General features: G+C 48.7%; 1 protein-coding gene across 1 annotated transcript in view; it reads left to right on the top strand.

The window, feature by feature from the left end:
- Positions 1-17,780: 17,780 nt before the first annotated feature.
- The window catches only part of LOC142588515 (bone morphogenetic protein 2-like), a 60,210-nt gene continuing 51,594 nt past the window's right edge, over positions 17,781-26,396 (top strand). The window contains exon 1 of the mRNA XM_075700332.1: positions 17,781-17,804. Within this exon, the coding sequence (XP_075556447.1) occupies positions 17,798-17,804 (7 nt within the window). The 5' untranslated portion in view covers positions 17,781-17,797. The remainder of the gene's footprint in view (positions 17,805-26,396) is intronic.

Raw genomic sequence — 26,396 nt, forward strand, 5'->3', positions numbered from 1 at the left:
CCCAGCGATGTCAGAATGGGCGAGCCTGCAAGTTTCGTCACTCCTTCCCCTCGGCTTATATGGTGAACGACCCGACATACTCGATGCACTTCTTCCTGTTACTCTTAACATCCACACCGCCCGCAGCTGACCTGCTCTGCCCAGCTATTGGGCGGCACTGAGCCACGTGATCGTCATATGCGGAATTTGATCCATATCCAGCGTTATCCTTACGTCTATCATTTGCGTTTTTCACGGCTCGTGGCGAGGTCCGTAGCCTCGGTCCCCATAGATGATCAGCACTGGCGGAACGACATGACTGTACACTTTTCAAGGACGTCGCTAAGTTCGTGACTCGAGAATGCCAGCCACACCCGCTTGAACAAGTTCGTCCGGAAGCTCGCGGTCCGGACACCAGTTGGGGCAGGTGCACTCGCGTTCGGTACGAGCTGCAACACCGATGCTCGCGGTCAAAGGAGAGGGCGCGGCGGCTCTCAAAAAAGAAGATGGTGTAATAAATGCCAGCAGTTATAGAACTGCGCTTAGTTCTGTAAGTTTCCGTATGCCGAGTACTGGAGTCACTTCAACCACGGGCACAGGCGTTGCAGCTCATATTGAACGCGGCTGTACTCCTGCCTCAAGAAGGACAGGGAGCTGTGAGATCCACGGTGCGGGGACTGTACAAAATGCGGAAGAAGGACGCTCTTCTTGTGTCGGTGCTCGTATAATGATAAGGGCTGTCCTTCCTCGTGACCCCCGTGTCTTGTACACACCACAATTCGAGCTCCTCGGCTCCTGACGATGCATCGACTTGCGCGTCCTCCGTCTCTCCCACCACAAGGCGCGACGCGACGAAGCGCCCTGCCACGAGTGCCTGCCCCCCCGACGAGGGAGGCTCGCTCTGGGCATCGTCTGTTGCGTGTCTGCGCGGTTCCCCTCTGAAGCCCCGACTTCCCTTCTCCTTCCTTTCTTTTACATCTTACCCTGGGAGATTAGAAATACTCAATTATGAGGTCCCCCCTTGCGCTTCTCGTGGAAACATTGAAGCCACGCTTACGAAAAAATAAAGCGCTCCGTAAGCCGGCTTCGAAAACGCAGAAACTAGGCTTCTACGCACGGCTGGAACGCCGCCAGGGGCTCGGCGCTGCGTGTACTGAAAAACGTCTTCAAGCGTGCATACGCACGAGTGCGACTTTTCCTTTGCACTTCAGAGCCGTGTAAAGAAGCCTGCCTTCGGGGTTTCGAACGCAAGTTTTAGGAGCAGGAGAGAAAAGTGGGTTGGAGCTGTAAAATCCGGTTTCATGTAACACCGACGTCACACTTGCGGCATGTCATTCAATTTTTCGCATCCTTCAATCCCCTTTCCCCATCAACGTAATTATCATCATCGATCATCATAATCATCATCGTATCATTATCGAGGTGATGTGCTCTCTTCAGGTTCGCGACAGGCAATGCAGTTGCTTTCAATCAGCTTATCTGAGGGCGCTGCTTTATGGATGCGGGTGGGAGCGCACTCACGTAGTATTTTTCACACTTCGTGAGGCTTTTCTTTTTTTGCCAGTGGGAAAAAAACGTACGCAATTAATACGTCGCTGAAAACACCGCAGTTAGATGTACTTATGGGGTTCCTACAAATGCCTCATTGGTGAAAATTAGGACAGTACTTCTTGAGTTAGATATTTCATTGCAGTTACCGAATTAAATCTCAGTAACAAAATAATTACTGGCGGCCACTCCACTCTACTGGAAACAATATGCACTAGGTTTTCTTCGAGTAACGCCACTGCTCTTTCTTTAAGTCTTGGTTCATGACAGTTGGGAAACACTGTAATTTACTCAATAACCGAAATGAGACCAAGGTGGATTCACTCAAAATCAGAATCAACAGCAGTCATGCGCAGCAGTGTTTATCCTCGGACTCGCAGAAGAAGAGAGGGGCTGCAGTTTAGACGGAAAGGCGAAGCAGTATTAGTGATAATCAAGTATGCGACAATTACGCGAACGAAGATTACACCACCGAGAGGACTGTCTCCTTGAACTGTCTTCAACTTTGAGGTCTCGTATGTGCTCATATAACACCGTCACTTGAGCGCTCAATTCTTCGAGGTCGCACTACGTTTCAAGTGCAAGAAATTATATATATATATATATATTATATATATATATATATATATATATATACCAATTACCGTAAAATTAACGAAAATTGAGCTCTCGAAAATCACTTTATCGCTGTAAACTGAGTAATTGTTTAGTGTCCATCCCGCCTCGCGGCGCACTTCGTCTTGTTCGCCCCTCTGGCGCAGCGCTATGAACCCGCCCGACGACACACACCTACATGGCTTCTCCGTTTCTTAATCTTGAGGCGCTCGGGTGAAGCAATCGCCGGCACTTATAGCAGGGCTGCATTGTTGTGGCTGCCTCAACACGAGGCTCATCACGAAGGATTGGCCGCACCAGGGGTCGTGGAGAGCAGACGCAACAAAAAGCGAGAAGAAAGAAACAAACAATAAAAAAAGGATACGTTCCACCTAAAACAACAACCTCCTCTTCCTCCTCATTTAAGCTGCCCTATACCTGAGCGAAACAGTTGCGGTGTCCCTACCGCAGCAAGTGGTCTCCTGAAAACAACCAATGTCATTATTATTATCGGCGCTCGTATTAGTGCATTTTCTTGTCTTCTGCGCGTGATTGTATCGAATGCTATGCACTTTATGATAGGTAAGAAGTGCTCGGTATTTTATGGCAGGAGAAGGAAGAAAATAAAGGAAACTTGTCAAGCTCCGAACGTTCCATGCATCTAAGTGAAATTAGTGTAAATGTATTTAGCCTCTCTTTTTGCCAGTGTTGTTGAATAAAACTAGCTCTTCGTTTTCACGGAAATAAATGCCCATTTACACTTCTTTCTGAAGTTCTGCTCTTCCGGTCTAATTTTTCTTTATTATGTGGTGGCCAGTAGACGTTGCCACCCACGTAAGCGAAGCATTCCGGGCGGATCGTCGGTCGGCCGGGCCGCACAGCGGGACGGACGAGCGCGTGCGAGCGTCGACGCGACTCGCGGCCTCCGAGATTCGCGTCCCGCGGCGCAGTGAATCTCGGGCGCCACAGCTGATGGTCGCGCTTAGTGACCGCAGCCGAAGCAAAAGTTTCAAGAAGTACGGACATTGGCCCCGAGCCAAAGGAAAGAAAAGGTCAGCTTCGCCAGAAAGGTGGAGCATTGATGGCGACAGCAAAGAGACTGCACGAAGTCAGGTTCGCAGTTTTATCGGTGTGACGCACGCTCAGGAAAAAAGAGTGTTAGAATAGGGGCCCCAAAGAAATAGCGTCGAAGCCACTGCGCAAACGCCAGACGCAAACTGTGTTTAAGTTTTGCGTCAGGCACGCTATTTCACTGATTTAACGGGAGCTCCAAAAGCTGCCCCAAAAGCTTTGCGCCAACAAACATGGCGGCACCCATCGAAGCGACGCCTCTGACGTAGCACGAAACTGCGCTCGATTCGTGGTAACGCGTCAAGTTCTTAAGCTAGGAGAAGTGACTGCGGTTAACGCTTTCTCTCAACTAACATGTGTTATGAAGATTGATTCATTAGACGACTCTGATTCTGAATTGGATTTTCCATTTCATGGCTAGTAGGCCTAACACGGCTTAACTTGCCCGTGATGGAACTTAAAGTTGGTTACTCAAAAACTGAGCGCAACACATTGCTTGCTGCAAGAGGATAGAAAGTTGGGCGAGTTGGTACGGTAACATGATCTTGGATTGATGTTGTCCTGTCTGTTTCTAGTCTGTGTCCGTGTCACTTCGCGCTACAATCCAAGATCACATTGCTTGCTGCTAATAGAATGACCTCTAAGTTGTAATTGAAGGCGAAAATAGGAAAATCATGCGAAGTTACGCTTCTCATGTTAGAAATAGCGTATTTTATTTTAACATCTATAATAGCTTTTCTTTGGCGCCGGAGTGGCGCTGCAAACGCGCCATCCGCAAACGCAAAGCCCTGTCCTCTCTCTCGACGACCACGAACAACGCGAGCAACTCGAGGAGGCCCCGCACGGCGTCGGCTGCAGCGGAATGAGTGCCGCTACTTGGTGCGCAAATAAATGCGTAAAACGACGTTTCGTCAAGAGGCTCGGGACCAACTCAGACGCGACCTATTCAAGTACATGTAAAACGCGAAAACGCTTTTCTAAATGACCCCTGGACCGATTTCAATGAAATTGGTTGCATTTGAGAGGGAAAGTTAAATTCTAGTGACTGTTGGAAGCGAAATTTTTATTAAGGGCCTAAATTTTATGAAAAAGATTTTAAAGGTTTCGCAAGTTCGAGAAAAATAGACGTACGAAGTTTATAAATTAATATAGCTCCACATCAAGAACAGATATCGCGGTTCTGTGAACGGTATCCATTAGATCATTAAAAGCTGACAAATTCGATATGTCAATTTGTTACATTGTGTACATTGGTTCTGCAAAAGTTGTAATTCCACATTACTGATTTTTTTTTTTCAGATTCGTGCGTAACACATCAATTTTGTCTGCTTTAGATGTACTATTAGATACAATTCACAGAATTGTGCTATCATTTTTTCTTGCTGAGTCACAGAGTTGTAGACTTGATAGTCCCGTTTTCTGAAAATTTTCTATTTTTGCCAATCTTCAATAAAAAATTTACGACCTAAATAAAAAATTCGAAACCAACAATCACGAGATTTAAAGTTTTCCTTTTAAATGCAACAAACCTCGTCAAATTTGGTTATCGAGAAAAACGAATTCTCCCTTCACATGCATTTAGACGGAAGCACTCGGGCTTCCTCTTGACAAAGTAGCAGTGCATTTCTCCGCAAAGTTCGGGAATTCTCTCGAAAATCTTGAAAATGTGTTGCAAGCGAGATCCCGTTGCGAACTCCATGGCTAGAATTTGTAAATTGCAGTTTGGGTCATAAGGTAATTCGTTAAAAAGTCAATTAGTGAATGTTTGTTAACTAATCAATTCCGCACTTTAATTTTTTGTGCAAGTAGTGTCGCCGCTTCGAGTAGACCACCTCATGAACTAGAAATGAGCTATCTTGCCACAGGCAACATTTAAAAAAAAAATTAAAGTGTTCGCTGAAACACCCTGCATATATCATAAACATCAGTAGACATGCGTAGTCATAAGGCATCCTCATATACAAACCCATAGGACCCTATGCATCGCGTCACGTATTACAGACAGATGCGGAAAGATTTCCGAGGTAGGCGTTAACATTCAGCATGTGCGCCGATTATTGCGCGCACTGAATAACGTAGCCTTGAGGCACGGAGTGCACAGTGTATGCTCGGCCCCGGAAAAACACGCAAAAGGAGCGAAACTGCCTCTTGCGAAGTCGAGCCAAGCACACACGTTCCTTATGACGCGGTCGTCGTGTAGCGGCTACCCTTGTCGCGCCGAAAATCTTACGCGTGGCAAGGCACGTCAACACACGCCTCCGAGAACGCCGACTGTCCCTGAAAAAACGCAGCTCCGTCGCACTGGCCGTGAGTGCACTCCAACATCTTGGAGAGCACGGACCCTCAAGAGCACGAGAGAAGCTGCGAGGTGGTGGAAACGTTTTGGACTAGAAAACTTAAAAATCCGAGGACACCTAGGCGCTTCTTATCAGTTGTGAATGCGAAAGCATTAGTGTCCAGTTATGTCCATTTATTATGCCCTCAAGGCCGGCTTTACAGAGGGGAGTGGGTTACAGGAAAATTCAAACAATAAGTCTTACAAGCGAAAAATATACAACACAAAAATACAATTTGACAAATAATTCAGTAGGAATACAACGAGCAATTACAAGAGCTATTACAAGAAATGGACAAGATATACAAGTACATTAAACAGCATTCTAGCAAGTAATGTTGGTTAAGGCATCACGAAACAAGAAATTATCGATGATGGGTACAATGTATGCGGGAAGGCGATTCCACTCGAGTGACGTCCGTGGTACGAATGACTGGGAAAATGTATTTGTGCTGCAAGTAGGGACGTGAACCTTGTAAGAATGATCGATGCGACGAGCTACGTAGTGTGGAGTATGGATGAATACGTCACGCAGTGTTATGTGGTGAAAAATTTTGTGAAATAGTGATAAACGGAAAACTTTACGTCGAACTGCAAGAGATGGAAGAGAAAGGCGAGTTTTCATAGCTGTTACGCTGGCAGTTCTGTTCTAATTCGAAAGAATAAAACGAGCAGCAATATACTGAACTAATTCTAATGCGTTAATTAAGTTTAGGTTATTACAGTCCCAGACTGATGTAGCGTATTCTAATTTCGGTCTTATTAATGTTTTATAAAGCAATAATTTCAAAGAGTGTAGAGCCTTAAAAAAGTTTCGCCTTGGTTACTTAAGTAGTGAAAACTTTATTTTCAATAAAGTTTTCACTACTTAAGTAACCAAGAGCGGTGTTAGCATTGTAGGTTGCCCAGGTAAGGTCGTATGTGATATGAATTCCTAAGCACTTGTACGAAGTTACCTGTTCTAAAGGAAGGTGATTTAAATATTATTTGAGAGACGTTAGGTGTCCTAGATACATGCATAGCTTTACACTTGTTAACATTCAATTCGATTAGCCATAAACTGCACCAGTTAGATATTATATCAAGGTCCGATTGAAGACGGTAGTATCACACTCTGTAGTTATTTCTCTAAAGATAACACAATCATCAGCGAAGAGATGAACGTTAGGAGTTACTTGTGAAGGAAGGTCGTTAATATATATTAAGAACAACAAAGGACCGAGAACCGATCCGTGGGGCACTCCGGAATAAGCAACAGAGCGCACCGGTGAATCGCAGCCGTTAGCATTGTGAGCGATGAACGAGAAAACATTCGATCCATTTTAAAATATTAGCATCAATATTCAAATGGGTTAGTTTGTGAACCAGTTGTGGAATTGAACGGCGCTGAGCGTTCCTTTGAGTTTTGCGCTGCGAATAATGCTCCAAAGTTGGTCCTCTATGAAAGGGAACACGCGAGCGCGTGGCCCGTGCTCTGCGGAGTTAAGGTAGCGACATTAAAATCCCTCAATAATTTCAAGGTATCGACAGGCTTGGATCCAGCCGACGACGCCAGCGATAGGCTGAACGCTAACATGTGACATTGCTTCGCCCCTTTGCCGCCATGAAGATTCCTGCGCGCCGGGCGAAGTGCGCGCGTTTCGCCTGTTGTGCTATGCACATTGCTGCGATAATTTCGTTCCGGGAGGGTCGAAATGCCTTGTTGCTGTGGGGCTGGGTGCCGAAACCGGACGAAGGGTGGCAAGAAGTTATTTTGCATCCCGCGCTGCAACCAGAACCTAACCAGAAGAAAAGTATGGTTGCACAGAATTTAACGGAAGGACTTTGAACCGTCGCAAGCTGCACGACTATGCGAGGCAAGTAACGTAGAGCGATACGATGGTGCGATAGAAAGTGTGTCGAGCTGTGATAGTATTTCACTCGCGTGCACGAATGTTGATGGCCGAAGTTTGTGGCGAATATTTATTTTAGTTCGTTATGAGCCCGCTGAATAGCTCAGTATGACCTAGGATGCGAAGGAGCGAAATGCCTTGTTGCTGTGCGGGTGGGTGCCGAGATCAGACGGAGGACGGCAAGAAGTTATTTTGCATCCCGCGCGGCAAACAAAGCCTAACCAGAAGATAAATGTGGTCGCACAGAATTGGACGGAAAGACTGAACCGTCGGTAACTGCACGACTATGGTAGGAAAGTAACTTACAGCGATACGAAGGTGCGAGAGAAACTATACACGTGTGTTTGCAGAGCTGCGATAGTATTTTATTCGCGCGCATGAATGTTGACGGCCTAAGTTTGTGGAGATTACTGATTTTAGTGCATTATGAGCCCGTTGACTTAGCAAGTGCAGCATGACCTAGCATGCAAGTAAATAGTGTGGCAGAAGCGCATTAACTCGCCGACAACATTGCGTTATGTGCGCAATTTCAGCAAATTTAAGCAGCGAATCCTACTTTTATACTTTCCCGTGTTTGTGCGCGCGTTATTAACTGCGCTTCACAATATGTCCAAAAAGTCATCCAACTCTGCATATCCTAATCGTATTTGGTGCATTGCATATGTGAATAAATATATTCCTAAGTGCCTGCATTACTCAGCTTTTAAAAATAAATACTGCGTAGCTACGGCTACTGGGCATCAAATAATAAGGTATAATACAATATATTAAAGTAGATTACATACAGCTGCGTGCTCGTTCCTTCCAAGCTTCCCTTACACTCGAAGATGTTTCAATAATCGGCGAAGCCATTTTACTGATGAAAAACACACAACTGCAAATTAACACAAGAAAAAACGCCAGAAGCGATACACGGATTGCCAGCAAAAAAAAGTTCAGTAATAGCTAGGCCAATCCACGTGCGTTTCGTATAACGGCCCTCTAATTCTTACGGGGCTTTAGCGGTGCACGGAGGCGAAAAGGCATAAACACAACAATGCGCGTCATGATTCGAGTTTACGCGGCGACGTCGCACGGTTCACGAGAACAGTCAACCGCATTCACACACGCGCACACACTACGCTCGATGTTGGTGTGCCGCGAGATTAGATCGCTCTGGCAGCCCGAACACGATCGGGAGACTCGCTGGCACGATACCACCGCTTCAGAATGTCACGACAGTTGCACTGCCTCATAGCATTGAACCGCAAGACACAACAGTCGTCGTGTAATCGCTACACGACAGACACACTCAGCGTCAAGAAGACTGTTGGCGCACTCGTTTCCACACACACACACAGACAGGACGTCGTTCAGTTGCCGTGAGGGTCGCACGTTTCAACGACGTTATGTCGAAAGTTTTTCGGACCAAGCGGCTGTCAGCCTTCTTTTTTACACGAATTCTTCGTTCAACGTAACCGCTATGTGTACGCAGCACACTTACAAGCAAAAGAATTCACAAAGCAAACGGGATTAAGCTCAAGCAGTAACAAAGGTTCGCGCGGTGATTCAGCGCAAACGAACGAAATGTAAACATGCAGAATCGAGGCGATCAAGCCACGGGCGTAGTCAGGATTTTATATCGAGGGATCGAGGGGGTCCTATACTTTATATGTACATTCGTGCGTGCGTTTGTATATGTGCGTGTATATATGTACACACAAACTAAACATTTCGGGGGGTTGGTACCTCTACGGCTACGTCAATCGTTCGAGCTTGGCCTGCATTAAAAAGTGTCATCTTGCTCAGCGCTTGCGTACAGTTGCCGCATGTAGCTCGCGACCAGCAGACAAAAAATTACCGACGATTACGTTACTTCCTAATGCGAAATTTGAGCGCAGCAAATAAGCTGTTTCACCTTTTCGATAGATTGAGGCAAAGAAATCGAGCAACACATGTATGCGCTATCACAGAATTTTTTTTTTTATTTTTCACACGTATTCCTTTAACAAAGACTCCACTAACAGTTCTTGACAGTCATGAAGGAAGCTTTGTGGTCGGAGAAATAGACTGATATATGTTCGACTTGGTACACCAATGCTTGATTCTCAAAGACGAGATCTATACAAGTGCCTCGCGAGGTTGTCACAGCCGTGGGACGCGTTACGAGCGAGAGGAACGGGATGTTCTCCCGCATAAGTGTTAGGAAATTGCTGTTTGTCTTTATGTCAAGCCGCCACCGATCTGGCTCTCTGATTGCCACCGCACAGGGCGAACGGCAGCGGCAATTTCGGCTCGGGCGGTGCACATATACAGATCCGCCGCCACCGATCTGGCTCTCTGATTGCCACCGCACAGGGGTTGCATTGGAGGAGGAGCGAAGAAAGGAATTAAGTTCGAGCCGGCGCTTTGACAACCGGAGACTCGCAGGAAGAGGGGGGAGGGGGGCGGCGTGTACACCCAGCGGCAAACGATGGGGGCAGAAGCGCGCGCAGCAAGCGGACAACACGATAAAGGGAGGAGGGAAGAGATAGCAGCGACTGACTGATGCCGCTGACGCCGATAGTGAGTCAACCCCAGCTGCGGAGTTGGTTTCAGGGACAACGCCGCCGATGCCGACACAAACAATATGATACCCTCGCTTCCGCAGCGCTAAGAACCAGGTGTAGCCGTGGGAAGGTGGTCACGTATTCGTCGACGTGCCGGGGCCTACGTGAAATAACCGGCGCGTCGGCAACTGAAGAGCACCCTATCCGCCACACAAGAACAGGGGGGGGGGGACCCTTTCCTCCTCTTTCTGCATGGCGGCGACGGTGTTCTATGCAGTCACGTTATCTTGACTCTCTAGCGGCGTCAGCGGCATCCAGCGGTATCAGTCGGTCGCTGCTAGCGCTGGGGGGATGAAAGGGGGGCGGAGCTGGTTACGAGGCCGACGACAACGCCGACGACGACGCGAAACCCAGGAACGGACGCCAAAGAGCTGCGCTCTAAAAAAAGCAAATGGAACACCGCGCGGCATTTGCCTCCTGCGCGCGCGAGGAGTAGCTCCACTGCAGAGCTGGATCATAAGCCGGACCTATGCGCAACTCTGCTCCCTGCGGGAGCATATGCAGGAGCACTAAACGACATTTGCCGCGCGCGCCACCTAGGAAGTTCCTGTAGCAGACGGCGCCCAGCGAAACCGCGGCGCCGCGGTATTCGTGAGGTGAAAAAATATCTGCACACGCGCGGGAATAAAACGCTACTGGTGCCTGAATGTGGTGAAAAACGAAAGAAGGGCCCGAACTGCTAAATCTAGTCCTTTAATTTCAGATAAGCGCTGAAAGAAAAACGCTCAAGAGAGCGGAATGAGGGCTTGATCGCCTCGATTCTGCATGTTTACATTTCGTTCGTTTACGCTGAATCACCGCGCGAACTTTTGTTACTGCTTGAGCTTAATCCCGTTTGCTCTGTGAATTCTTTTGCTTGTAAGTGTGCTGCGTACACATAGCGGTTACTTTGAACGAAGAATGTAAAAAAGAAGGCTGACAGTCGCTTGGTCTGAAAAACTTTCGACATAACGTCGCTGAAACGTGCGACCCTCACGGCAACTGAACGACGTCCTGTCTGTGTGTGTGTAAACGAGTGCGCAAACAATCTCCTTGACGCTGAGTGTGTCTGTCGTGTAGCGATTACACGACGACTGTTGTGTCTTGCGGTTCAATGCTATGAGGCAGTGCAACTGTCGTGACATTCTGAAGCGGTGGTATCGTGCCAGCGAGTCTCCCGATCGTGTTCGGGCTGCCAGAGCGATCTAATCTCGCGGCACACCAACATCGAGCGTAGTGTGTGCGCGTGTGTGAATGCGGTTGACTGTTCTCGTGAACCGTGCGACGTCGCCGCGTAAACTCGAATCATGACGCGCATTGTTGTGTTTATGCCTTTTCGCCTCCGTGCACCGCTAAAGCCCCGTAAGAATTAGAGGGCCGTTATACGAAACGCACGTGGATTGGCCTAGCTATTACTGAACTTTTTTTTGCTGGCAATCCGTGTATCGCTTCTGGCGTTTTTTCTTATGTTAATTTGCAGTTGTGTGTTTTTCATCAGTAAAATGGCTTCGCCGATTATTGAAACATCTTCGAGTGTAAGGGAAGCTTGGAAGGAACGAGCTCGCAGCTGTATGTAATCTACTTTAATATATTGTATTATACCTTATTATTTGATGCCCAGTAGCAGTGGCTATGCAGTATTTGTTTTTAAAAGCAGAGTAATGCACGCACTTAGCAATATATTTATTCACATATGCAATGCACAAAATACGATTAGGATATTGGAAATGGCTTTTTGGACATTTGTAAAGCGCAGTTAACAACGCGCGCACAAACACAGGAAAGTGTAAAAGTAGAATTCGCTGCTGAAATCTGGTATTTTTTATCGCATGTAACGCAATGCGGATCTTTGTCAGCGAGTTAATGCGCTTCTACCCCACCATTTACTTACATGCTAGGTCATACAGCACGTGCTAAGTCAACGGGCTCATAATGCACTAAAATCAGTAATCTCCACAAACTTCGGCCGTCAACATTCATGCGCGCGAATGAAATAGTATCGCAGCTCTGCACACACACGTGTATACTTTCACTCGCACCTTCATATCGCTTCATATCGTTACTTTCCTCGCACAGTTGTGCAGTTACTGACGGTTCAAAGTCCGTACGTCCAATTCAGTGCAACCATACTTTTCTTATGGTTAGAGTCTGGTTGCCGCGTGGGATGCAAAATAACTTCTTGACATCCTTCGTCCGGTTTCGGCACCCAACCGCACAGCAACAAGGCATTTCGGCCCTCCCTGAACGAAATTATCGCAGCAGTGTGCATAGCACAACAAGCGAAACGCGCGCACTTCGCCCGGCGCCATGGCCCGGCGCGCAGGAACTTTCATGGCGGCGGAGGGGCGGAGCAAGGTCACATGTCACCGATCAGCCTATCGCTGGCGTCGGCGGCTGGATTAAAGGGACCCTGAAACGATTTTGACGATTTTCTACAAACGTACTGAGTCGTTAGAGTAGGTCCTTCTGATCATTAATTGACACATCTAAGTGCTCCGCGTAAAGCGTGTAATTTATTATAAGGTTTTAAAGATGCACAGCGCTGCCGATCGCAGCACACTGCTCGGCGGAAATTTAAGCCGCCCTTACCCATATGATGGCAAACACCCATATGACGTCAGTGGGGTGAGCTATCCGATTGGCTGACCAGGGCGCGTGATCGATAATTTTTTCAACTTTATGGTAAACAAATTATCTTCGTAATAGTTGGAATGTTAGTTAATTTGTTTTTATAAAAAGAAAGTAACATAAACAGAATGCACGAGAACAATATTTCAGTACGCGTCTGCTTGTGTTACAACGTACTCCTTTTTGACGAGAGCTGCGCGGTCAGAGTCGGTCTCAGTTCTTTCGCGAGCACTATGATTCGACTTTGTTGCCTTGTGTACTGCAAACGTAGCGACTAGCAATAGGTCAAGCTGCGACATCGTGTCCATCTGCAAGGCAGCATACGAGCGAACTGGCTGCTGCGCATCGGACTGCCGCTATCCGATCGGCGCCAGGATTTGCGCGTTTGTGGCCGTCACTTTACACCGGAAGATTACTAAGACAATGGCGTTTCACGAGTCCGGTATAAGGGCAAATGCAAGCGCAAAGGGACAGGGTCTGGCGGCTTGACTGTGCCGTAACGGGATGAGCCATGCGATGAGCAGAAGCGCAAATGTGAATGGTCTGCACGGTGCAGCCACCTGGTGGCAGAGTTCAACCATAGACAGTAGCAGTAACGAAGTTTAGTCTTTGCTGCTGGTGTGTATTTTTCGCAGGACTGTAATCATCAACACGTTGTTTTTGTACATGTTTAAAATGCTTTACGCTTGGTTAGAGCAATATTAGCGCTTTGTTTGGCTGGTTAAGCGCTGCGCCAACAAGTGGCTGGACCGTGCATGCCGATCAGACCGCTCACGTACGTCTACGCTAACGTTCCTTCTTCAGCTTGAGTTTATGCCTCCAGTCATTTGCCGAAATGAACAGCTTGCCTGTGGTTACCGGAATACCAGACACGTTCGGCGCTACAACAGAATGCTCGCAACGCACGCTGCTTTGATAGCTCTCGCTTGGGGTCGACAGCCAAGTGGCTAGCGGAGAGGTTCCGCGCTGGCGGGGGCGGGCTCCAAAACAACCGGAAGTGGACGATGTGACGTCGCATCGTGATGCAGAACCAGTGAAGGCGGAGCTTAGCCGCGATCGCTCGGCGAACGAGTTGAGGAGGAAAAGCATGGCTAGGGAGGAGGGTAACTTGTAATCGCTTGTAGCTCCATTAATACGTAACGCTTCACTTAAATTGTGGCGCGAATGTTCTACTTAAGCTTTACCCTACGCGTCTACAAAGTTTGTCCGAACCGTTTCAGGGGCCCTTTAAAGCCTTTCGGTACTTTAAAATTATTGAGGCACTTTATGCGGAGGCTGCTTGGAGTGCCAGCAAGGGGGAGCAAGGAGAAGCACGTTAAAACCCCTTAAACTTCGTAAAGTAGTGACGCTCTCCTCCTCCGCCTTCTCTCCTCGTTTCTCCTCTCTTTCACGCTCCCTCCTCGACCGTGGCTCCACCTACACTGCTCGAACATAGCAACGGCGCCAACATGCGCTCCTCGCCACTCCCTAGACCATGGAGGAAGGAAACTGAGGAGAGGCCCTACCCCTCCGCGCGCTAGGAGAAAAATGTGGAGGAAATGACGTAGTAGGTTCTCTTCTTTTTTGCTGATTTTTTATTTCTTTGCCGTAGCGGCCACGCCTTTCGGGCCACAATGGCGGCTTTGTTTTGGTTCTGTGCGCTCAAACGTGTTGCTCCGTAGTTTTCGTAGGCGCCGTGCGGGCAGGTTTGCGTTGGTCTCCATGTTTTGTTGCGCTGCGTTATCTGGACCGTGCTCTACCGGATGTTGCTGTGGCCAGGTAGGACAGGAGGAACTAAAGTTCGTGAAATGAACGCGCATGCAACGCTGTACGCAATGTACCGCGCCACGGCAATGGCAACGGACGAAGGAATATCGGCGGGAGATTTTACCCTCTTTGGCGGAATCATGCTATTGTGTTAACGATTGTTTAGTAGTGCTGCGGAGCGCGCGCGTCTGAGCTGCCCGGTTGCGCGCAGCGCGGCGTGGTTTCGCGAGAAATGTAAACAAGAGAGAAGAACTGGCCCGATAGGCGGAGCAACGCCATGAGCAACGCCAACTTCCGGCTTCACTTTAGCTTCACAAGGAGTGACGTCAGGGCCTCTCCTGAGTTTCCTTCCTCCGTGCTAGATGCTTCTCGAGCAAAAATGGCGCTGATGCACGGCGCGGGGGTCTACGTGATACTATTAGGCCAATAGCGACGCGGACTCGGCCAGAGCGCGCGAGGGAGAGGCGGCATTCTTCAAAGCGTGAAACTACTTTACGAAGTTTAATGGGCTTTAAAAAAGCACGTCTGCTCGTGGCGTCATCTGTTGGCGACCAGAATAACCAGGCATGGCCGATAGGCAAGCGCCTGCTAGAATTAGCCGGAATTCCTCCCTTCTCGCATGACTGTTGCACAAGGAGCGGGCCTGCAGCGCAACGCCTGCTGCTAGCAAACCGTGTTGGATACGCAAGCGCACTGGAAACGTGGAAGCGCCAACATACGCCCGGTAGTTATTAGGTGCTCCTGGCGTACCTATATCAATGGGTAAGCATACTAGGGCTTCTTCTCTCGGAACACTGTCCGTCCGTCCGTCCGTCCGTCCGTCCGTTTTTCTGTCTAAAGCTTGACACGATGCACTACATGCATAGGCGTACATGAGGTCCTACGGAGGTGTATATGAGAATGCCTTATGACTAAGTATGACTAATGAGATTTTTGATTTTGACTATACACAGTGATTACTGAGAGGTATAAGTGTAAGTAAGATTAATAAAGACTGATAAGATTAGTTACGATAAGATTAGTTAAGTAAAACGGTGATTAATTGAGGATAACTAGGAATATTGAGGCTAATTAAAATCAATGTATGTTAATTTATTAGACTAATCAAAAGTTACTAAGGTTCAATTAACAGAGCCTAATCAAGAATTAAGGGTACTTTATATTAGTTAGACCTAATTAAGTAATCTTAATTAATAATACAGATATAAACGTCTTCATTATAACCTTAAATGAGGTTAACTAATTAAGTGAGTAAGCAAACGTCATCATTATATAAATAACTAAGCCTGAGTAATAAATGACGAAATTAAGTTTATTTACCTAAGCTAAAGTTTCACCTCAGTGCACTTTTCGCCTAAACCGCTCCGAATCAGGTGAGGTTTATTCATGCTATGTTGGGAGTAGGTAGGCAGGACTCCGTACTGCAAAAAAGTACGCAGAAACTGTACTGGAGTTATCAAAGTTTGCATAAGCCTACCCCCAAGTTTAAGTTGGCCCACCCCCAAGTTTCAACTTGAGCCGCTACCAAATTTGAGTCGGCCCTCGCTCATACTTCAAGTTGGCCCACCTCCAAGTTTCTCCAAATTCCAAGTTGGCCCACCCCCAAAATTTCAAGTTGTACCATCCCCAACTTTAAGCTGGCCCACCCCGAAATTTAAATTGGCCAGCCCCCAAATTTATGTTGGCCTACACCCAAATTTATGCTGGCCCACGCCCAAATTTCAACATATCCCACTACCAGATTTTAGTTGGCCCACCCTCATATTTCAAGTTGGCCCACCTCAAAATTTCACGTTTGTCCATGGCGCATCCCGAAATTTAAATTGGCCCACTCCTAGATTTATGCTGGCCTACATCCAAATTTCAAGTTGGCCCGCCCCTACTATAGGCTTCCACATGCATTATCTGAAGACACTATGTATCTATTGTTATTCTCTCTAATGAATTTTATTTTTCAATTATTGCTCATCGCTTATAAAGCTACCAATCTACATTGATACCATTATAATGATTGAATGTTGTAACGTCGCAGACTACGCATTTTTGGGCAGAGACAAGACATTACACTTCTCGCGTGGCGGACAGATCTTGCGGTACTCGCGAAAGAATGCTTTTTTTTTGCGCATTAAAATACGCTGAGTGCCTATTAACTACCGGGCATATGTTGGTCCTTCCACGTTTCTAATGTGCTAGCGTACCGAGCGCGGTTTGTAGCAGCAAACGCTGCATTGCAGACCCAGCCTGTTGCGCATCCATCTGGCGTAGGAGGCAGTGCACAGGCGCTTGCCTATCAGCCGTGTCTGGTTATTCTGACCGCCTATGAGATAGCGTTACAAGCGGACGTGCTTCCCCTTGCTTCCTGTTACTGGCGTCCTAAGCAGCCTCCACATAAAGCCCCCTACCTCCACAGAGCACAGGCCACGCGCTCGCGTCTTCCCTTTCCTAAAGAGCGAGGGTGGCATGGCGTCTCGGCGATGCCCTCACGCAACATCTGGCGCGCTATCGAAGCAGGTGTTCCCTTTCGCCCGCTCTGCCGCTATGCTCCGTCGAGGAGCGATCGTGCTACCAGCGAGGGTGACATGGCGTCTCGGCGACGCCCTCACGCAACATCAGGCGCGCTGCCGCAGCAGGTGTTCCCTTTCGCCCAGTCTGCCGCTATGCTCCGTCGAGGAGTACTCGTGCCGATAGCCAGGGTGACATGGCGTCTCGGCGATGCCCCCACACATCTGGCGCGCTATCGGGGCAGGTGTTCCCTTTCGCCCGCTCTGCCTCCATGCTCCGTCGAGGAGCTCTCGTGCCCAGAGCGAGGGTGGCATGGCGTCTCGGCGATGCCCTCCCGCAACATCTGCCGCGCTATCACAGCAGGTGTTCACTTTCGCCCGCTCAGCCGCTGCTCCCTCAGGGAGCGCTCGTACCAAGAGCGAGGGTGACATATGGCGTCTCCGCGATGCCCTCACGCAACATCTGGCGCGCTATCGCGGCCGGTGTTTCCTTTCACCCGTTATGCCGCCATGTTCCTTCGAGGAGCGCTCGTGCCCAGAGCGACGGTGACATGACGTCTCGGCGATACCCTCACGCAACATCTCGTGCGCTATCGCAGCAGGTGTTCCTTTTCGCCCGCTCTGCCGATATGCTCCTCGATGGAGCGCTCGAGCCCAGAGCGAGGGTGACATGGTTTCTCGGCGATGCCCTCACGCAGCATCTGGCGCGCTATCGCAGCAGGTATTCCCTTTCGACCGCTCAGCCGCTATGCTCCGTCAGGGAGCGCTCGTGTCGAGAACGAAGGTGACAAGGCGTCTCGGGGGTGCCCTCACGCAACATCTGGCGCGCTATTGGGGCAGGTGTTCCCTTTCAGCCGCTCTGCCGCTATGCGCCTCGTAGGAGCGCTCGTGCCTAGAGCGAGGGTAACATGACGTCTCGGCGATGCCCTCGGATGGATGGAAGGTAGGAGCATCCCCTTTGAAACGGTGTGATGGCAGTTGCCACCATGCTCAGCTTTTTATTTTGCCTTTTATTTTTATTTACCTGTGCTGTGTATTATTAAAATTCTCGATTTTCTTTAAAGACGTCTTCCTACCCTTTTAACCTTATGTCACCTCTCTGTTTTGAGCCACCAATCCTCCAATCGCCTTTTGCTAATTTCCACCGCATACTTATTTGCATGACTATTATTATCTCTGAACCCTAGGGCCTCAGTAAGCGTACTGTGGCCGCATCGACATCAGGATTGATACCATCACATTTTAGTATGAGATGTTCTACTGCTTCTACAGATTTACCGCACACAGTACATGAGTCTTCGTTAAATTTCCTTTTATAGCTCCTCGTTCTAAGACATCCTGACCTAGCTTCAAAGAGAAGAGTACTGCTTCTTGAGTTATCATAAAACGCTTCCTTCCTGATCTGCTGTTTCCAGTCTCGATATAGTTAAACACTATGCTTCTTTACCATTGAATTTATCAAATTTTTACCTTTCGCGTTTTTAACCTGCCGTTTAATGCTCTGTGTTCCTTCGTCCTCGTGTCTCGCATACTGGTTAGCTTCTTAGTTCTTTTCCGCCATTGCGAGTCAACGCTCTTTCTGTATAGATATTTAAATGCCTTAGCTGCCCACCTGTTATCGTTCAATTGCCTCAGACATTTTTCATATAGGATTTTACTCTGAGCTTCCCGTGCTTCGAACGATGCCCAGTCCATATCCCCCTGTGCTGCTTCGTTTGTGGTTCTCCCGTGGGCACCTAGTGCTAATCTTCCCACAGCTCTCTGATTTACTTCTAGTCTCGACTGAACCTCTGCCCTTAAACACAGGACCGGATTCCCGAAAGTAAGCCCCGACACCATTACTCCCTTCCAAATACCTCTCAGTACCTCATACCTGTTGTACCCCCACAATGCCCTATGCTTCTTTATCCCGGCATCTCTTCGCCACTTTGCTATGAGAGTGTTCGTGCTTTTCCATGTACAGTCGACCAAAAAAGTTTACGGACCAAGAGATCTGACGAAAAGCTGAATATCTCCTTAGTCTCAAAACACAGCCTGTTATTTCCATTTCCAGCCTTTTCTGGCATATGCGAACAACATTGTGATGCACAATTTTACTGGCTGTTTTTAAAGGCTGCTCGTATATTTTGAATTTTCTGAGATCCCGTGGTCCGTAAACTTTTTTGGTCGACTGTACATCTGCCCTTTGTTTATCCATACCTCGAGATACTTGTATTCAGCCACTCGGGGTATTTCATGGCCTTATATTGTAAGCTCCTTATCAGTTCAGACTAGGATACATAGCGCAAAAATTTTGACACAGGGACAAGCAGAACACAGGACGAGCGCTAACTTTCAACAATTGATTTATTGCAGCTGGTGAGTACATATATACTCACTGGGACGCCACTGCAATAGAACACACTGAAGGGAAGGAGGAAAAGACAGTCATGTGACCATTATGCCCAAAAATTCAAGCTATTTCCTTGATAAAAATATAGACGGCGTGCTGACGCACTCGTCACCTGCTCTGGCTATCTCGGCTGCTTCCACAATTTCCCTCGTAATCTTATTCCTGTGGCGATAGACAAGAACAGTTTGTTTTAATAGCGGGAAGCACGGTTCCTTCGCGTCACATTTTCTACAATGGGCAGCCAGATGCCCATCTATTGCGATTCTCTCCACTTTGTTACTATGCTCCGCCAGACGCACGTTTAAACATCTGCCCGTCTGGCCCACGTAGTACTTCCCACACGAGAGTGGGATCTTATACACAACATTGCGAGTGCATGTACCAAAAGGATCTTTGTGCGCGGTAGCGCAACTAGGCTTTCGTTTCCTCATGGGACAGCTCATCACACTCAACCTCAAGAGTTTGTTAGGTGCTGTAAACACAACGTTTACACCAGAACGTTGCCCAACCTTTTTTAGGTTGTGGTAAACCTTATGAAAGTAGCGAATTACCGCCACTTTTCGTTTGTCCCTTTCTTCTTTCCTTTCTCTTTCGTCATCCGCTCTCTGCTCATCGCTCATGCGTGAAGTTAGTTTCCTTTGACGATGCAGGCCTTCAGCAACCGAGATAATGATATGTCTCGGATAGTTCGCTGCTTCCAGACGAGCCACTTGCTTACTAAGGCCTTCATCTAGCAAGTGAGCACATGACTTAGATAGAGCGCATGACAGGAAAGAACGTACGACACTTCTTTTTATGAGTTTAGAGTGTGCAGAACTGTACCTCAAGGGCGGTTTATTAGCTCTGGGCTCATATACCCAACACACGTGTTCAGCTTTGAAATGCAAACGCAATTCTAAAAACCTGATATTGCCCTGCGCTGGGAATTCAGTAGTGAACGTAAGTGGCCTATAATGCTCATTGAATGAGGCAAGAATACAGCTAACAGCAGGGTTTGAACAGTCAAAACGGCAATCTACATGAGAACTGGCAGCCGGATCAAGTAGTGATCTATCTAAAAATACCAAAAAATCATCTACATATCTAAAAACCTTCACAACGCCCAAATCACCCAACCGCGCAGCAAAAGCTTTGTCACATCGAGCTAAAAACAGGTCACTTAATATGGGCGCTATGCAAGAGCCTATGCAAACACCCTGCTTTTGCAGGTAAATGTTATTGTCAAATTGAACAAAAGTGGACCTCAAATAAAATGATAAAAGCTCTAAAAACCTTGCCACACTAACACCACAAGCGTTAGAAAAAAGGGCAGCGCCGTGCTCATGTATTGCCGCCTCAACACTGCACAGCAAATCCTCATGTGGCAAAGAATAAAACAAATCTTTTATGTCCACAGAAAATGCAGTTATACACTCGCCGTCAGCTCCATTTAAAAAGTTGATCACAGCTGAAGAATCTTTGGTAAGGAACGGATCCGCCACGTTGAGGAGCCTCAGGCTATTTTGCAGGAATTCTGCGACGCACTTCTGCCACGTCCCGGATTCAGAAACAATGACACGAAAAGGACAATCATCCTTATGGGCCTTGGCGGTGAAAAACATTTCTAGGCAGTCACCGTCCGTGCCATTGATTTTCTTTGCAACGTTTGCCAAATTAAGATCTTTACACATCTGCTTAGCTCGCAACTTTACTTTCTTCAGCGAAACACGTCGAATAGGATCAAAGACAGCACATACCGCAGCACAGGCTTTATCACGGTAAACACCCTGGGAAAGCACCACGAAACACCCTTCCTTGTCCGCAGGCAGGACACATAGCCTGCGTTCCCGAAGTGAAGCCGCCACAAGAGAGCACCTTGACTCCCTGAGAAACACAGGCCTCACGTTCCTCCACTGGCGCCATCTTAGCCACATCACGGACGCAAGTCAGAAGCTCAGCGGGATCCTTCCGAGGCTGAACGGCGAATTTTAGACCGAGGCACAGAATCCGTTGAACTTCCTCAGGAACGTCGGCGTCACCTATAGTGTGGAGCCTGTCCTCATTATGCCCGACCTTGCGGGAAGCCAAGGGACGAAGGGCGTCCAGAACGCCGTGCCAGAAGGTTTCAGTGGAATATGTCAACAGCCTTGAGTGTTCCCACCATCTTTGGCGTGCTCGCCTCACGTCGTCGTCACAAAGGATGCTTGCGTACAACCAGTCACGGTAGAAACCAGCCTGTCGGCGCCACTCAGCACGGAAAATCTTGCACAACCTTCTGCCATGGTTAAAAGACGGAGGGAACCCCCCAAGCATAGCCAGAATTGCAGGAGGTAAAATCCTGGACCGAACGCAAAACGAGAGGGCACGAGCTTGAACCTCGGCATAGGCCGCACGAGTAACCAAAGAACAAAGATCAGGAGGAACAGCATAGGGAAGGCCCAAGGTACTAGAAATGCACTTTAGCAGGGAAGAAGTTTGGGCGTGTTGGTGGGATACATTCAGACTGGGATACATAGCGCAAAAATTTTGACACAGGGACAAGCAGAACACAGGACGAGCGCTAACTTTCAGCAATTGATTTATTCCAGCTGGTGAGTACATATATACTCACTGGGACGCCACTGCAATAGAACACACTGAAGGGAAGGAGGAAAAAGACAGTCATGTGACCATTATGTCCAAAAATTCAAGCTCTTGATAAAAAATATAGACGGCGTGCTAACGCACTCGTCACCTGCTCTGGCTATCTCGGCTGCTTCCACAATTTCCCTCGTAATCTTATTCCTGTGGCGATAGACAACAGTTATCAGTTGTATCAGTTGTATCGTTGAAACACATCCCACCGGACCTAGCTGTACTAAAACTGAAACCTAAACTGTCTCCTTCGTCTCCACAGTAATTAACCAGGGTTTGCAAATCTTCCTGGCTCTCTGCTAACATTACAATATCGTCCGCATACATTAAACCCGGTAGTCGTTGCTCAACAACCTTTCCGCCTAATCTGTACGACAGATTATACCCTAGATTGCTTCGTTGTAACCTTCTTTCCATACTTGTCACATAAAGCACGAACAGCAGCGGTGATACAGGACAACCTTGCCTTAATCCTTTGTGTACCTCGACAGTTGCCGTACTCTTAATTCCTTCCCATGTTATTTCAACATTATTTTCTCGATATAGTTCCTGTAGAAAATCAATTACCTCATGACCGATACCTTCATCGTTTATTATGTTCCACAGGAGTTCCCTGTTCACGTTGTCCTATGCACCGCTTATGTCCAGGAAGGCTAAATACAGAGGTCTGTTTTCCGCCTTAGCTAGTTATATGCACTGGGTAAGCACGAACAGGCTATCATCTAAGCGCCTACCACTTCTGAACCCGCTCTGAAGTGCTCCGAGTATACTATTACATTCTACCCATGACTGCATTTTTAGTTTGACCGCCTGCATCGCCAGCCTATATATAACTGATGTTATCGTAATTGGTCGGAAGGATTTTATGTTCTTCTTATCACCTTTCCCTTTATAAATCAAATTCATTTTACTCTGTTTCCAGCTGTGCGGAATTCGCTTATGACTGCCTCCAATGCTTTTATCAGCGTTTCCTTGCTTCTTGGGCCAAGTTCATTAATTAACTTCATTGCAATTTCGTCTATCCCCGCGGACGTGCATTTTGGAACATTTGCTTCCGCCTTTGTCCAGTTAAGATTGGTCAGTTCTAAACTGTTTTCTATTATGCTATCCTGTGTTGCTCCCTCATTTGGGGCGATTACCCTATCGTCTTTCCTAAGTGACTCTACTATAACTGAACCGATGTAGTTCACAGCGTCATCTCCCTCTAAACAATTTCCTTCGGCATCGTGAATCTGTTCCTGCTTTCTGTGATTCGCTTTACCCAGCCAGCTTATTTGGTTCCAGAATTTTCTTGACCCCCCTTAATTAGTTGCATCGCAAACTTCAGCCAGCCAGCGATCAGAGAACTGCTTTATTTTAGCCTAGACGAGCACCTGCACTTGTTGTTTCTTTTGTTCATAAGATTCCCATTTTTGGCCTATTTCGTCTTCAGATAACTGCGCCCTCTTTGCTTCTCTGTGTTCCCGAGATGCCAACCGTCGTTGTTCAAAGGCCTCCCTAATTTCCTTATTTCACCAACTTCGTGGCTTCCTCTTTCCTCTCCAGCGGTTTACTCATTTTACTTTTATTTTTGTACTAATGAGTAGTTCTAACTGATTATCATCATCACCATCATCATCATCAGCCTGGTTACGCCCACTGCAGGGCAAAGGCCTCTCCCATACTTCAACAACTCCGGTCATGTACTAATTCTGGCCATGCCGTGCCTGCAAACTTCTTAATCTCATCCGCCCACCTAACTTTCTGCCGCCCCCTGCTACGCTTCCCTTCCCTTGGGATCCAGTCCGTAACCCTTAATGACCATCGGTTATCTTCCCTCCTCATTACATATGTCCTGCCTATGCCCATTTCTTTTTCTTGATTTCAACTAAGATGTCATTAACTCGCATTTGTTCCCTCACCCAATCTGCTCTTTTCTTATCCCTTAACGTTACACCTATCATTCTTTCCATAGCTCGTTGCGTCGTCCTCAATTTGAGTAGAACCCTTTTCGTAAGCCTCCAGGTTTCTGCCCCGTACGAGAGTACTGGTAAGACACAGCTATTATATACTTTTCTCTTCAGGGATAATGGCAACCTGCTGTTCATGATCCGGGAATGCCTGCCAAACGCACCCCAGCCCATTCTTATTCTTCTGATTATTTCAGTCTCATGATCTGGATCCGCAACCACTACATGCCCTAAGTAGATGTATTCCCTACCACTTCCAGTGCCTCGCTACCTATCGTAATTGCTGTTCTCTTCCGAGACTGTTAAATATTACTTTAGTTTCCTGCAGATTAATTTTTAGACCCACTCTTCTGATTTGCCTCTCCAGGTCAGTGAGCATGCATTGCAATTGGTCCCCTGAGTTATCTTTCCATGCGACGTTTTTCTAGTGCTTCCTCTATGCCGGCCGCTATTCGCGCTATTTGTTCGTCATTTAATTTAGCGTACTCTTTTTGACTTCCCTGCATTTCTCTTTTGAGGAGCGCTCCCAACTGTAGACTAATACGCTTATGATCGCTTCCAATGCTGTACTTCCCCTCACGCAACATCTGGTGCGCTATCGCGGCAGGTGTTCCCTTTCGCCCGCTCTTTCGCTATGCTCCTCGACGGAGCGCTCATGCCCAGAGCGAAGGTGACATGGCGTCTCGGCGATGCCCTCACGCAACATCTGGCGCGCTATCGCAGCATGTGTTCCCTTTCGCCCGATCTGCCGCTCGGCTCCGTCGAGGAGTGCTCGTGCCGAAAGCCAGGGTGACATGGCGTCTCGGCGATGCCCTCACGCAACATCTGGCGCACTATCGCAGCAGCTGCTCCCTTTCGCACGCTCTGCCGCTATACTCCATCGAGGAGCGCTCGTGCCGAGAGCGAGGGTGACATGGCGTCTCGGCGATGCCCTCATGCAACATCTGGCGCGCTATCGCAGTAGCTGTTCCCTTTCGCCCGATCTACCACTCGGCTCCGTCGAAGAGCGCTCGTGCCGAAAGCCAGGGTGACATGGCGTCTCGGCGATGCCCTCACGCAACATCTGGCGCACTATCGCAGCAGCAGCAGCTCCCTTTCGCACGCTCTGCCGCTATTCTCCGTCGAGGAGCGCTCGTGCCTAGAGCGAGGGTGACATGACGTCTCGGCTATGCCCTCACACATCTGCCGCGCTATCGCAGCAGCTGTTCCCTTTCGCCCGCTGTGCCGCTGTGCTCCGTCGAGGAGCGCTCGTGCCGAGAGCGAGGGTGACATGGCTTATCGGCGATGCCCTCACGCAACATCTGGCGCGCTATCGTAGCAGCTGTTCCCTTTCGCACGCTCTGCAGCTATGCTCCGTCGAGGAGCGCTCGTGCCGAGAGCGAGGCTGACATGGCGTCTCGGCGATGCCCTCACGCAACATCTGGCACGCTATCGCAGCAACTGTTCCCTTTCGCACGCTTTGCCGTTATGCTCCGTCGAGGAGCGCTCGTGCCGAGAGCGAAGGTGAAATGGCGTCTCGTCGATGCCCTCACGCAACATCTCGCGCACTATCGCAGCAGCTGCTCCCTTTCGCACGCTCTGCCGCTACTCTCCGTCGAGGAGCGCTCGTGCTGAGAGCGAGGTTGACATGGCGTCTCGGCGATGCCCCCACGCAAAATCTGGCGCGCTATCGCAGCAGCTGTTCCCTTTCGTACGCTCTGTCGCTATGCTCCGTCGAGTAGCGCTCGTGCCGAGAGCGAGGGTGACATGGCGTCTCGGCGATGCCTTCACGCAACATCTAGCGGGCTATCGCAGCAGCTGTTCCCTTTCGCCCGCTCTGCCGCTATTCTCCGTAGAGGAGCGCTCGTGCCGAGAGCGAGGGTGACATGGCGTCTCGGCGATGCCCTCACGCAACATCTGGCGCGCTATCGCAGCAGCTGTGCCCTTTCGTACGCTCTGCCGCTCTGCCCCGTCGAGGAGCGCTCGTGCCGAGAGCGAGGGTGACATGGCGTCTCGGCGATGCCTTCACGCATCATCTGGCGGCCTATCGCAGCAGCTGTTCCCTTTCGCCCGCTCTGCCGCTATTCTCCGTCGAGGAGCGCTCGTGCCGAGAGCGAGAGTGACATGGCGTCTCGTTGATGCCCTCACGCAACATCTGGCGCGCTATCGCAGTAGATGTTCCCTTTCGTACGCTCTGCCGCTATGCTCCGTCGAGGAGCGCTCGTGCCGAGAGCGAGGGTGACATGGCGTCTCGTTGATGCCCTCACGCAACATCTGGCGCGCTATCGCAGTAGATGTTCCCTTTCGCCCGCTCTGCCGCTATTCTCCGTCGAGGAGCGCTCGTGCCGAGAGCGAGGGTGACATGGCGTCTCGGCGATGACCTCACACAATATCTGGCGCGCTATCGCAGCAGCTGTTCCCTTTCGCCCGCTATGCTCCGTCGCGGAGCGCTCGTGCCGAGAGCGAGGGTGACATGGCGTCTCGACGATGCCCTCACGCAACATCTGGCGGGCTATCGCAGCAGCTGTTCCCTTTCGTACGCTCTGTCGCTATGCTCCGTCGAGTAGCGCTCGTGCCGAGAGCGAGGGTGACATGGCGTCTC

This window comes from Dermacentor variabilis, chromosome 7 (genome assembly GCF_050947875.1).
Source record: "Dermacentor variabilis isolate Ectoservices chromosome 7, ASM5094787v1, whole genome shotgun sequence".
In the NCBI taxonomy this organism is placed as follows: Eukaryota; Metazoa; Arthropoda; class Arachnida; order Ixodida; family Ixodidae; genus Dermacentor; species Dermacentor variabilis.